Below are 14,270 nucleotides of genomic sequence, written 5' to 3' on the forward strand. Positions count from 1 at the left end.
TCTGGGCTCAGGCTCCCAGCCACTCGCCTCTGGGCTCAGGCTCCCGACACTATCATCATTCGATACGAATCACGTCGGGGTCCGGGGGCTTCCCAAGCACTCCCCACCGCGGCTCCCAGCCGCCCGCCTCTGGGCTCAGGCTCCTGGCCGTTCGCCTCTGGGCTCAGGCTCCCGACACTATCATCACTCGATACGAGTCACGTCGGATAAGCACTCCCCGCCTCTGGGCTCAGGCTCCTGGCCGTTCGCCTCTGGGCTTCTCCGCCTGGGTCAGGCCACCGACACTTTCATTCGATACGAATCACGTCGGGGTCACCATTTGTTGCAGCGCAGGCGTGCGTGGACAAAGCTCAACAATCAATTTGATTTGAAGCAGAGTCAATTTATTTCTCTCCAGCATACATCTTTATACACTTGAAGCAGGCAAGCAAGCAATTGCTAATTGGTTAACAAAATACACACAAGCACTGCTATAACTTCATAGGGTAACATCATCCTAGACAGCCTTCTAATTTATTATCCTATTATTGCCTGCTAGAGAGAAGTTAGCCAAGGCCAACTTCTCATAACAAAACTCACAGCCTAATTAACCCAACCTAAAAACCTAAACATCTCAAACTTCCCACACTCTCATGCACAACAATCCCACAGGGCTCCACCTTCAGGGGAATCATGCTGGGCTTCCTCAAACGCGTCACCTCCAGGGCATCGGTGGCGAAGAGAGGACAGGTCAATAGGCCGGTGGCTGCACCACGTGGAGCCCCGCCACCTCCTCAGAAACTCGCTCCACCCCCAAGAGCGTGACCTTCAATGCCAACGTTCACGTGCGGGCAGAGGTCAGGAGATGCCAGCTGTGTTCCAGCGTGGAGAAGATGGACGGTGCTGGGAGAAAGGAGCCAGCCGCAGCTGCTCAGACCAGGGGGCTGCCAGGGAATGGGGCAGCCTCCCCCGATGCCAGGCGAGGGGACAGCGTGATCAGGGGAGAAGAACCTTCTCCAGAGGAAACAGGGCCCTCAGCAGAGTATGGTGGATACCAAGAACGGGTGACCCTGAAAGTGACCGAATGCAGGGAGCGGATGCAGGCCTGGCGGAGGAAGTTGTCCCCGTCCCTCAACAGTGCCGCCTCCGAAGAGGAGAGCCACCTCTGGGCCTTGGACGAGAGTTAGGGTTGGGGCTTGCAGGTGGCTAATAAACCTCTATTTTGTGTGCAATCTGCAGGAGTGATCTGGGGCCCGACACAGCAGCAGAGGAGAGGGCAGGGTCTAGTGGCTGGCACGACTGTTGCCTGGTGTCCAGTTTTTGACAGGAAGGCCTGGTCGAAAAGGGACCATGGTGGCTCCGGTCAGCACCGCTGACCAGGCCATTAAAAGTCCACTTGGCGGCACAGCGGGGCTACAGCAGGTTTCCTTGCCCTGCCCCCTGCCCTGCCCCTTCTCCGAGGCCCCGCCCCCTCTCGCTCCATCCCCCCTCCCTCCCTCGCTCACTCTCCCCACCCTCACTCACTGGGCTGACTCTGGAGGTTGGGGTGCGGGAGGGGGTGAGGACTTCATTCAGGCCCGTCAGCCCCATCCCGGAGCAGGGTGCCCTGTGCTGGGCAGACATGGCATACAAGCCATCTCCTGCCCCACAGGACTCTCAGGCTTAGGCCCCGATCCTGTGGTGAGCTCCCTATGGGCACAGCTTTGTTCCTACGTGCTGCGCCTCGCAGGAGTGGGACTAACCTGGGACAAGACGGGACAGGTGGGTGCGGGGCGGCTGCCTGGCCGGCCGTGGGTGTGCAGAGGAGCTGGGTGTGATGGGGAGATGGCCTCAGCTGTATTGTTAACAGAGGGGAACAAGGCTCATAAGATAGGAAGGAAGCGAGCATGGGGGACCCAGTGGCGGGGCACAGGCCTGACACTCAAGAGGCCTGGGTTCATTTCCTGCTTCAGACAGGTCCATCCCGGGTGATCCTGAACAAGTCCCTGCGGCTGGACCCACAAAGTCTCTGGGGTAGAGCGATGCAGCGTGGAGCTGTCAGTCACTTCGATCCCTGGGCTCCACGAAGCGAAGCCTGGGCTGGGCTCCCTGCACAGTGACTGGGAGAGGCGGGCACCTGGGAAGGGGACCCACAAAGCCAGCACACCAGGCGGGGAGCCACGTACGCCAGCCAGGTGCTAACCCCGCCCCCTTCCCATGGAGGCTAGCGAGCCACGAACAGGCCCCCTGGCCTGGAGCGGGGCAGCTTCAGGGGGCTGAGTCAGTCATGCAAGAGGCAGAGCTGAAGGAGGCAGAGACACCTCTATAAGGATTTATTTAAGTCCCTACATGTGGATTTAGGGTGATCTCAATGGGGCCTAGGTTTGACCCTTAGAGTTTAACTTTCAGCCCAACCTGTGAAAATCACGGCTTCGGCTCCTGCCACAGAGAGCGCTATTCTGTAGAGCGATCAAAGACTATGAAGAAACCTCTAATTTATGTGGCGTTCTGAGACCAGGCATGAAAGATGGAGATTCCAGAACACCTGGTTTGGCTCTCAGGGACGCCAGTGTCCACCTGGAGTGACCCACTGAAGGCAGAATGTGAGAGCAGAATCTGGCCAGTGTGTGACCCATTCTTGTTGTGAACCCTCTGGTACACAGATACCCACTGCAGAGATTATGGCTGTACTGCCTAACAGGGCAGTAAAGTTGCTGAATTGGAAAACATGAGCAAAACAGAGGAAAAACCACACAGCCGCCAAAAAAGGAAGCTATTGTGACAGATAGAAGGACACAGTAAGACACAAGAAACTGATCATCATAAATATTTGTCTAAACCAGTGGTCCCCAACGAGGGCTCACAGGCGCCATGGCACCCTCCGGGGCATCTATGTGCACCCGCCTACTGGCCGGAGAATCAGCATCCGCCGAAGAGCTGCCGAGAAGCAGTATTTTGGCGGCAATGCCTCTGGATGACACTGCTCATCATTGGCATTTCGGTGGGTGCTTGTCCTCCAGCCATGGTCCTCGGTGGCTCGTCGTCCGGCGCCTGCCAGACAAAAAAGGTTGGAGACCACTGGTCTAAACTATTTAGATTATTGTAGTTCCAACTTTACCAGGAAAATCCCTTGGTGTTTCTGACAATAATAAACAGGTGAAGTCGCTGTCCTGGGGAATTCCTGCCTAGATTGTTCTTGACATGAACCCTGAGCACTAACTTTAATGCAGAAACAGGCAACTCACCGAAATCCTGCTCAGCAGAATGAGGAAATCTCCTTCCTGTGACAGAAAGGCAGAGCCCTGAGAATCAACGTACGAATCTCACATATCTGACACTTGGTGTGCTGAACCACAACCTTTCTGATTCCCCTGTACAGTCCCTGCAGACTCTCAGGTTGGCAGGACTCCCAGACAATTCCCTCACCTCCATGAGCGGTGGCAAGAGCAGAAAATAGACCCTTGAGAACTTCAGCCTGAGAGCTTCCCCCAGGGGTGAAGAAATGATTCGCTGACACCAGGAGCTCAGATTGCCAGTCTTGCAAACTGTGTCTTGCAGACTGTTCAGCCTAGCAACAGATGGTGCCTTTCTTTCCTGTGTGTAATGTACTGCCATCTGCACTTTGTGTGGGAATGCTGCCACAAGATACTGACCAAAAACCATTTTCAAGTGATCGTAGCAGCGTAGTGCTACATCCCACCCAGGCAGTTGTAATATCCAGTCCACTAGCCTCTGAAATTCACTGACACCCTGTGGAGGCCAAATGACTTGATGCTGAATTGATGCAGGCCGAAGGGTGTGGAAAAGGCTTCTGCCAGGATTCTGGCATCAGAGGTACTTGCCAGTATCCCTTTGTGAGGTCTAAAGTGGGTCTATATCTGGCAGCTCCCAACTGTTCTAACAGTTCATCTACTCTCTGCATCGGGTCAGCATAAAAATGTCAATACTGTGTTGATCTTTCAGAAATCAGTGCAGAAACAGGTTGTGTTATCCTGCATCAGAACTACGGTTGTATTTTAGGTAGCTGTGCCCTCCTGGGGTGAGAACACAGCAGTAAAGAAAACAAACAACTGCTACATCTGGATCTTTTGTTCAGGCTACAGTTCCTCCTCCACCCTTGCATCACAGGTGCCTAAGGGCCGAATTTGGGCTCCGGATGGTATGAGTGTGATGGGATGTCACCCCTGGGAGCCATGGGAACTGCTGCACTCCTCTAACCACGCAGATGGCCTGCAGGGGCAGCTCTAGGAATTCCGCTGCCCCAAGCAGGGCGGCGCGCAGCGCGCTGCCGATCGCCGGTCCCGCGGCTCCGGGGCACCTCTTGCAGACGTAAAGAAATGTTTCGTTGATAACAAGGGCTCAGATTTTCAGGGCAAACTGAGTCGTGCAGATTTGATGGAGTGGTCCAGTACCACTGAAACCCCAGAGAGAAAAGGAAGAGCCAAGGCTTAGATGTACTCATCTATAAGCATTTCTGTGCAGCCGCCCATCACCATAGAATCTCAGCATCTCCTCCTCTCCTCCCAGCTAACAAGCCCTGCGCTGAATCCCTGATAACAGGACATGCAATGGAAAGGCTCTTGCACATTCCACCTTTGCCACCAAGGCAGGGTTCCCCTCATACTCTGAACTCTCGATGGCTGAACTCCTCTGCGTCACCTGTCTCTGTGACGTTCCCCTCTGGTGTTATCCGGACAGGTGATCTGCTAGGTCACACCAATCCTTGAGTCTAGGAGCCAGCCTTACCCTGCTCTGCTGTGAGAACCCCCACTCCTGGGCTGTTCACACATAGCCTCTGCCATGTAAGCTGCTCCTTGGATTGCGCACCCTAATGACACTAGCCAATACCTCTGATCCTGGACACAACCCCTAGGAACCTCCATCTTGCAGTGTGCAGTTATGCCCACTGGATGCTGCAAATTGATATGAGTTTGTCAATTTAACAAAGAAATTGGTATGTGCCAGACTTGTTATCCCAAGGGGAGTCTGTGACATGCTTCAAACCAAACGCACTGCTTCAGGTAGAATAAACAAACAAAATTATTAACTACAAAGATAGATTTTAAGTTATTATAAGTGAAAACATAACAAGTTGGATTTAGTCAAATGAAGTAAAAGCAAAACAGATCTTAACACAAGATCTAAGCTGATCTTAACACTTTCAGTGCCCTTTACAAACTTAGATGCTTGTCACCACAGGCCGGCTGGTTGCCCTTCAGCCAGGCTCTCCCCTTTCATCACCACTTCAGTCGCTTGGTGGTGGTGTCTGTAGATGGAGATGGAAGAGAGAGGAAGAGCCTAGCAAACGTCTCTCCCTTTTATCATGTTCTTTCTCCCCTCTTGCCTTTGCCCCTCCCCCCTCCAGAATCAGGTGAGCATTACCTCATCGTAGTCCCAGACTGGCCAGAGGAAGGGCGGTGACTCACTGGAGAGTCCAACAGACCCTTTGTTGCAGCCTAGGCCAGTGTCCTTTGTTCCTGTGAGGTTGGGCAGGGTTTGTCTCATACACACACTGATGAGGTGTGAACTGCCCCTCTGCTCCTGGAGAGTTTTGCCTGTGGTTTGAGCATTGGCCTGCTAAACCCAGGGTTGTGAGTTCAGTCCATGAGTTGGCCACCTAGGGATCTGGGGCAAAATCAGTAGTTGGTCCTGCTAGTGAAGGCAGGGGCTGGACTCAATGACCTTTCAGGGTCCCTTCCATTACTATGAGATAGGTATATCTCCATATTGTAACAACAATGCTTAGTTCATCATGAGCCTTCTGAAGACACCCAAAATGACAAATGTTGCATTGGATACCACACAAACATTGTATAAGTATGAACATGGGGGTTCTGGGTGTTTCCCCGAGGTACAGAGCATCACAGTCCCCATTACCAAATTGTCAGGGAAGGATGTGAGTCTGCTAGTTTAAGTAGTCTTTAAGAATAGGGATGTTACCACCAGGGGTCATAGAACTGTATTACTTCTTTCTAACACTGTGCTTTATATCTTTGATTATTTTTTCATTAATTTTAATAAAGATCTTAACATTATAGTAATGTCCTCAGTATAAGTCTCCTTGGCACACACAACCCGAGGGTGTGTTCACGTCATTGAACTCTGAGTTTTCTAACCCTGTAACCTGACTTGGGCCAAGAATCTAAATCTATTCTGATCAGATTTTTCACAAACCGTAATTGAAGTAGCCCGTAAATTGAGGTCAACAATATACACCCTAACATGAAAAATATTTTCTAAGAGTTTTGTTTTTATCAAGTCCATTTGAGAAAAAGAAGTCTTTCAAGTGCAGCATTGCTAAAAGGCAGTGTTGGCAACAACAGAGCAAATACATAAATTCACTGAAGCCTTTGTCCTCAGCAGCATCAATGTGTTTGAGAACTTCAACGCAAACATGCTCAACTTGACTGTCCTGAGTATGAGGCCAGTGAACCATAAGCAAAACTCTCCACTGCTGCTCCAACTGTCCAAAATGCCAAATAAGCAGCGCATGCTTTCAGTGCATAGGATTAGTGGCCCGTGTACCTTTCAGTAAAGAAGAAATCTGTATGTTGGATACTGTTTTTTTCTCTGACCGGTATGTGCTGTATTGTTCTAATGATAAGAGCATGTTTTGATTTATGAGGCATCTTAGTTAACCCACAAATTGTCGTCTTATCAACGGAAGGATTTTTTTGTTTAGTCTGAGCAGCTTTACTACACTGTGGTGTCTTTCCTCCAAATCGGAGCAACTCAGGGTACTGGCATCCGCACCTGTCCCAATGTGAAGATTAGCGTTGTTCTCCACAGGTGGGAGTTCCGCTGTCAGAACAGACTGAACCTGCTCACTGTCCCTGCAATACAATGGAATTATTACAGGTACAGGTGCAATCAAAGTTTGGTGGGTTACACTCAGGCCAGGCCCTTGTCTCCGGCTCTTTAACGGAGCCCTGACTCTGCTCTCCCAGGAGCCCCTCTCTGCCTGAACACTGGTTGTTCTCACAGGCCCAGCTCACTAGGTGACATCTACCCTGTCTTTCCATCCTGACTCCATGGAAGACTGGAGAACTGAGCAGGATTATGACATCACAGGTATCAAGGAGACTGAACAGCTGTAACATAAGAACGGTCACACTGGGTCAGACCAAAGGTCCATCTAGCCTAGTATCCGGTCTTCCGATAGCTGCCAATGCCAGGTACCCCAGAGGGAATGAACAGAACAGGGAATCATGAAGTGATCCATCCCCTGTCGCCCCTTCCCAGTTTCTGGCAAACAGAACCTAGGGACACTCAGAGCATGGTGGGGCAGCCCTGCCCATCTTGGCTAGTAGCCATTGCTGGACCTATCTTTCATGAAATTATCTAGTTCTTTTTTTAACCCTTTTATAGTCTTGGCCTTCCCAACATCCTCTGGCAAAGAGTTCCCTGGGTTGACTGCGCATTGTGTGAAGAAATACTGCCTTTTGTTTCTTTTCAACCTGCTGCCTATTCATTTCATGTGGTGACCCCTAGTTCTTGTGATCTGAGAAGGAGTAAATAACACTTCCTTATTTACTTTTTCCACACCAATCATGATTTTATAGACCTCTATTATAGCCCCTGTAGTTGTCTTTTCTAAGATGAAAAGTCACAGTCTTATTAATCTCTCCTCCTATGCAAGCTGTTCCATACCCCTAATCATTTTTGTTGCCCTTTTCTAAACCTTTTCCAATTCCAAGATATCTTTTTTGAGATGGGGAGACCACATCTGCATGCAGTATTCCTACCCTTTGTTTCCTATGGTTCAGCCAGTTACTGATCCATCAGAGGACCCTCCCTCTTATCCCATGACAGCTTACTTTGCTTAAGAGCCTTTGCTGAGGGACCTTGTCAAAGGCTTTCTGAAAATCCCAGTATGTCAGTGCACTGCAAGGCCTTCAATGGCTTATAAACTTTCCCATGGGGACATCAGAGACATGGTCCAGTTAACTTGTGTTCAGGCCTAACAAGAACTCAGATGCAAACTGCTGTGAGAAATTCGTTTTAATAAGGATGCCCCTGTACCAGCACAGACCACAGGTCAATATGTGTAACTTCAATAACAATGGTATTGGAAGAGCCCAAAATAACCACTACAGGAATGTATTGACTATGACCCCTTACTTCAAATGCACTGTGGCCTAGTGAATAGAGCACTAGATGGAACTCAGAAGACTTAAGTGCTAGTCCTGGCTCTGATACTGTCTTGCTGGGTGACCTTGGGCAAGTCACTGCGCTTCTCTGTGCCTCAGTTTCCCATCTCGAAAAGGGGGCTCATGCTACAGACCTCCTTTGTAAAGTGCTTTGAGGGCTACTGATTGAACATGTTAGAGAAGAGTTAGGACTCTTTATTATCTTATTATATAATGTGTTTTTCTTAAAGCACCCACTGCTGGAGTCAAGCGATTTATCTGAGAATCTCTGCTCTTTGTTTTATTTTATTTGTTAGCCAATTTTAAGCCCTTGTGGTTGCAAAGAGAAGCTGGAGAACGTGAATTGAATGCACCCTAGCGGCTCACACACTGGAAGGCAAATGAAGAGTTCCCCAGATGAATGTTTTTTGAAGAGCTCATTATTTTGAAGCCAATCTCATGATTTTGGTGGGGCCCAGCTCATGGTTTTGCAATGCTTGGGCTGGCGATACCATGAACGATTTTCTGCACTCGTAGCACTAGAGAATCACTTCAGGGCTGCTTCTCACTTCAGGCTGGGAGATTCAGCCTCAGTCACAGGGGTTTTATGAGTTCCCACGAGCAGGGAAAAAATGTCCCTTGCCCAGGGGCTTGAGAGTCATAGAGCTCGGAAAAGACCCAGGGTTTTCCTGGGAAACCTGATGCCCTCTCTCCTGCCTTATTCTGAGCTCAGCAGCTCAGCCCCCTTGGGCGGTTGCCCCATCCCATCTCCTGATCTAAGTGCAGCACTGACAACTCACAGGCTAGAGGGAGATTGCAGGAGGGCAGCCTCATTGTGACCTAGAGACAACATCAGCGCCTGCCTGATGCCAGAGCAGCAACCTGCCCTCAGGTGTAGCCTGGGTACTTGTTTCTGGTTTGAGAGTGTCAGTGGTTCTTAGTGCCTGAGCCTGGCGAAATGAGTTCACTCCTCCTATATGTCAACTCTGCCTCCTGCCTAACGATCCTGAAATTCACGCTGCTCTTTCTTGTCTTTTATGCTGTGCTGAGGCTCCCCAGATCTGAGGTAAGTGAGCACTATACAATATCAACAGAGCACAGGTTAAATGGCTTGAGAACAGGCTAATGGCGAACTGACAGATCTCAAAAAGTAATTGTCAAGGGGCTCCTCGAATGTGGGTGTTTCTAATGGGTTTCTGCAGGGATCAGTACTAGGTCTGATGCTAGTCAATGTTTTTTCAATGACTTGGAAGTAAATACAAAATTGCTGCTGATAAAAATGTACTGATGACACGAAGATTGGCAGAATGGTAAATAACGATGAGGACAGGGCAGTCAGACAGAGAGTTCTGGAGAGTTTGTTTGGCAAATGGGGCCCATTCAAACAAAATGCATTTTCACACAGCCCAACACAGAGTTATACATCTGGGCAGGGCCGGCTCCAGACCCCAGCGCGCCAAGCACATGCTTGGGGAGGCATGCTGCAGGGGGTGCTCTGCCGGTCGCCGGGAGGGCAGCAGGCAGCTCCGGTGGACCTCCTGCAGGCGTGCCCGCGGAGGGTCTGCTGGTCAGGCTTCTCGAGGAAGATGAGGCACAGAGAGAAAAAGAATCAGAGGGGTAGCCGTGTTAGCCTGGATCTGTAAAATCAGCAAAGAATCCTGTGGCACCTCTGTTAGTCTATAAGGTGCCACAGGATTCTTTGCTGCTTTTAGAGAAAAAGAAGAAACCGAAAGGTAAGCAGCCCCTGACCCCACAGCTGCGGTGTCAGACTCAGGCCCCATGCAAAGCAGAGAAATAGGGTATGTTCCCCCATGTGCCCCCCTCTTCCTGCAAAGGCTCAGTCGTGCCCAGAGTCGTGCAGAGGCACTGGCTGGGGCGCCGTTCACAGGCTGCCCCTGAAATCTGGGGCTCTAGGGAGATAGGAAGCAACGAGTGCCCAAGCAGCTCAATGGCTCCTTTATGTCTCACTTCTGGCAGCTTTTGGACGCTGTGAGGAAGAGTTGGAGGTGGCTTGTGCATCCCTAGAGACATGGTAAGCAATGCCCCCCTCCATAAATCTGCAGTGGGTCAGTCCCCTCCTTTAGCGTCATGCAATTCATCCCCACCCAGGGGCAGTAGCCCGAGTAATCTCTCCCCTGTTCCGACCTATGTACCAGGCAAGCAACTCTTCTCCTTTAGACTCCTGCAATTCATTCCCACCCAGCAGAAGTTGCCATCTCTAATCCACCCCCATGCCTCGTACAGTGGGTCATTCCCTTCCTCTAGCATCATATGACTCGTTTACCCTGGGGCAGTGGTGGGGAGGGCAGGTAGGTTGTGTCGACTGGACTGGACTGGACTGGACCATCCTCCCCTCCCATGAGGGGGAGAAAATGTTTTCTGGGAGCAGCCCCGTGCACCCCGGGGAGGTGAGGTGGGGAGGTCAGGAGGAAGGCTGGGCTTTCTCGTACGGTGAGTAGGGTGAAAGGGATCCAGCAGCACTTGGGTAATGGCCCCTCCTCCAGTCCCCCAGCACAGGTTCCCAGCCCGATTTGAACCCTGGACCTTCAGCTCTGCAGCATAAAGCCCCCCTGAGAGCTGAAGAGGAAGCTGCATTAGTTGGTAGCTATAGTAGTCTGCTATCCCATTTGTTGATTACCTTCTGTGGAAGGGACATGACACACACGCTGCCAGCAAGATATACTCTCACCTCCTCAGCACTAGACAGGGCTCACCTAACAATCCAGCTAACCCAAAACCAGAACATCCCACGGCCCGGGTGTTGCAGGGGAGGAGGCTGCCTCAGTGCAGAACGGGACAGGGAGCCTTTCGGTGCCGCACCTCTGGGTAAAAGAGGGCCTGAGGGCAGGGCCTGCACTCAGCTATCTGCTCTCTCTGTTCCACAGCTGCCCTGTGCCCCTGGGGAAGCTCCCCTTGGCTCAGAGCCTCAGGCTCCTTGAGAGGAGGCTACAGTACATGGCCAGACACCTGGATGAAGTTATGATACCGGAAGGCAACTGAGCAGGAGGCACCAGACTGGGGGCTGGATGGGAGGGGAGAGTGAGTGTAGAGAGCAGGGAACAAGGAAAACCAGACACTCCAGGATCCTAAAATAACAGGGAAAAAGCCCCTAAGAGACTTTAGCTTCCAAGGTGAGATACCAGTGAAAGTGAGGTGAGGGATGATCAGAAATTAAATGCAGAGACTACAAGTTGGGGTTGTGAGTAGGATCAAATCCTTCTGGTTGGCAATATCTCCCAGCAGGCGACTGTCAAGAACCTGCCCCTGCTCCTTGCTATGTTTGAAAGAAACAGCAATCAAATGACACCCTGTCATGAGGTGTCCATCCTACAGTCCCTAGAGGAGGAACTTTGTCACAGTCATATAGAATTTTGTAATTATTTATATATTCATGGAAAATAAATAATACATGAAAAAATGAAAGGGTTTTTTAAAGTGTTTTTTTGTTTTAGTGATCACTGCCAGGGCCCCATTGAAACTGTTCAAATTGGGCCCCGCACTTCCTAAAGCCGGCCCTGCCTGCTCCAGTTCCCATCAGGCACACTTCTCTGCTGGGATCGCCCAAAGCTGGACACGGGCAATGGCAGAGAGGGGGAGGGGCAGGGCAGGGTCTGACATTGCAGGGCACACATGGGGCTTCGTGTGCCGCCCCTTTAAAGGGATTCTGGCCAGGGTGACATCACAGAGAGTGGGTAATAATGGAAGGTGGTTGGTGTCAGCGGGCCGGGGGCTGGGGAAAGCAGGCCAGCCAGCGCAGTGCGAGGGGAACATCCCGGAGAGTGGCTCTTGGCAGGGTTGTAGCTGGGCCAGCCCTGGCTTAAGCTGCACCCTCCCTTAGAGAGTGTGACGCCTCCACAGAGTGAGTATGGAGAGGCTGGGTGGAGGCAGATGGAGGGGGAGCCCCAAGGCAAAGCTTGGAGCAGCGAACACGGACTTGGAGAAGCATCCTGACTGCTGGAGCACATGTTCCTTAAAAGAGTCCTTAGCATTTAAGAAGCATTGGACCAAATTGCCAAGAGCGGTCATTAATTTGAAGTGCCCAGCTTGAGACAACCAGGCCTCAGTTTCACGTGTGCGGAGCAGCTGCAAACTGGAGTAGTGGGCACTCCGCACTTCTGGACATCAGGCCACGCGCTCAGAAATGAAGCCCCCCCAATCAGTGGCCCTAATGGCTAGTTAGTAACTAGCCTTTCCTAAGCTTGGGGGTAGGCAGAATTATTTAACTGCAAGTGGCCCAGATGCTGCCTATCAGCAATTTGGATTTCTTTGGCTCCGCTATAAATTCCAGCCCTTCGACTAAAGGACCAATTGTCTTGGAAAGCAGTTGGCTCTGGAGCTGGGGTCACTGACCCACATTCTAGGGAGAGGTGGGACGATCTGAACCGTTTGTACCCAGCTGACGATGGCCCCGTGGTTCCAGAGAGAGGAAACTGACAGAACGCAGCTCCTCAAGGCAATGAGACAGCGCTCAGCTTCCAGCTCCCGTGGGGCTACATGAGACTCAGGGCTGTGGGGGTTGGGGTGGACTCCAAACCTCCCCCACATCAGGGAGTTGTTTAGATCGTGATCCCGTTGACTCCAGTGGACTATTCTGACCTCCCTAATTCGCCAGCAATTAGCTTCCAAATGATATAGCACTAAGATGTGTCTTGGCAGAGACCCGCGGTCAAACTCAGGCTGGTATCAAACAAATTTGAAGATTCAAGACCAAACAGGACAGAAAATCCCACCCATGACTCAGAGCCAGCATGCCTAATGCACCTGGAATTTGACCCCCACATTCTCCCATGACCCCAGCAGCACAACCAACCTTCTCCCAAGCCCTGGGTCTAGACTCCAGATACCCCACCCGGCCTCCATCCTCCTGATCCATCTGAGGGGCCCAAACCTCACTTACTTCATAGCTTCCTGCCCCCTTGACACTGTTAGCCAAACGGGCTCGTTTCCCCTGGAGCTTACCCAATTAGCCCAAGGAGGCACGGAAGACAAGAAGACGGATACCAGATCCTTTATTTGTCAGTCAGCTGAGCGGGTGCTCTCCTCGACTCATGCCAGAGGAGAGACACATTTTACAAGCATAGAGCAGGTCCTTTTATACTCAGTAACAAGCAACTTCGCGTGCTTAAATACTGCTCGCCTATGCATTTCTCTTTAGGGGTAATGGAATACATCTGTTGGACTCCCCTTCTCCTGGGTATCCCGTGCACATATACGCGGAAAGTAGCTACGTGGAAGGGGAGGGCAGCTGGGATGATAAGCAAATGGCTGAGCTAAGCAAATATTTGACCTTTGCTCCAATAACACCAAATCTCTCTGTCCTTCCTTCAGATCCCCCAGGCTCACCCACTCCCCAAATCACCCATCGGAGAAGGAACTCCCTGCTCCCACCCCTTGGCCTGGAGGGGAGATGACCTCTCCCAGTCCCAGCCTGGGCCGGGGTATGTGAAACGCTGGCTCCAGGCCTGCGGTGCCTCTTGGAGGAGGCCGTGTGCTCTCCCAGTACAGCTCCTGCAGCACCCAGCCAGGCACCTGGGGATGCTGCCCAAAGCTCTGGCAGAGGTGGAAGGGGAGCAGGATACCCCTCCCCCATCCTTTCCCTCCTGCGTCCCCTGAGTGGTTTTCTCTCCCCTTCTCCAGGCCATGGCTGTGGGCAGCCTGCTCTTCCTGGCGGTGCTGGTCATTGTGCACCACCCCCCGAGGGTCAGCGACAAGCAGGACCTGGCAACAGTGCAGCGGGCGCAGCAGCAGGAGCAGCGGCTGGCCCTGGAGCTGACGCGCCTGGAGCTGGAGTGTGAGCAGAGGAACCAAGCGAAGAGGCCGGGCCCACACCAGAGCCTGGGGCCAAACCAGAGCCAGGGGGAAGAAGGGGCCAAATACGTGGCCTGGGATGGGTGGCCCTGTGCGCTCCTGGTTATTCTCCTGATCTTTGAGCTGTGCATGCCAAGCCTGGAGCCCGAGTCCAGCTATGACTCCGGCAGCGAGGATACCAGCAGCGAGGAGGAGGAGGACGATGCCGAAGCAGGGCCCGGGGGCTCCTGCACCTGTCATCCTGACTTCCCCGACAGAGCGGCCCTGTGGCACTGTTATGAACAGCACCTCCAGGGAGTGTCTGAGGACCTGGCCAGTGTCAGGGACTCGAACCATAGACAGTTCCATTATTATTATTATTATTCTTGACCTTGA

General features: G+C 51.8%; 1 protein-coding gene across 1 annotated transcript; it reads left to right on the forward strand.

Moving 5' to 3' along the window:
• The first annotated feature begins 11,835 nt into the window (after positions 1-11,835).
• LOC123366077 (inositol 1,4,5-trisphosphate receptor-interacting protein-like 1) lies at positions 11,836-14,264 on the forward strand. Its single transcript, XM_045009185.1, has 2 exons — positions 11,836-11,946; positions 13,725-14,264. The coding sequence occupies exon 2, from the start codon at positions 13,728-13,730 to the stop codon at positions 14,262-14,264; it is 537 nt and encodes a 178-aa protein (XP_044865120.1). The 5' UTR covers positions 11,836-11,946; positions 13,725-13,727.
• Positions 14,265-14,270: the final 6 nt, after the last annotated feature.

Source organism: Mauremys mutica, chromosome 3 (assembly GCF_020497125.1).
Source record: "Mauremys mutica isolate MM-2020 ecotype Southern chromosome 3, ASM2049712v1, whole genome shotgun sequence".
NCBI lineage: Eukaryota > Metazoa > Chordata > Testudines > Geoemydidae > Mauremys > Mauremys mutica.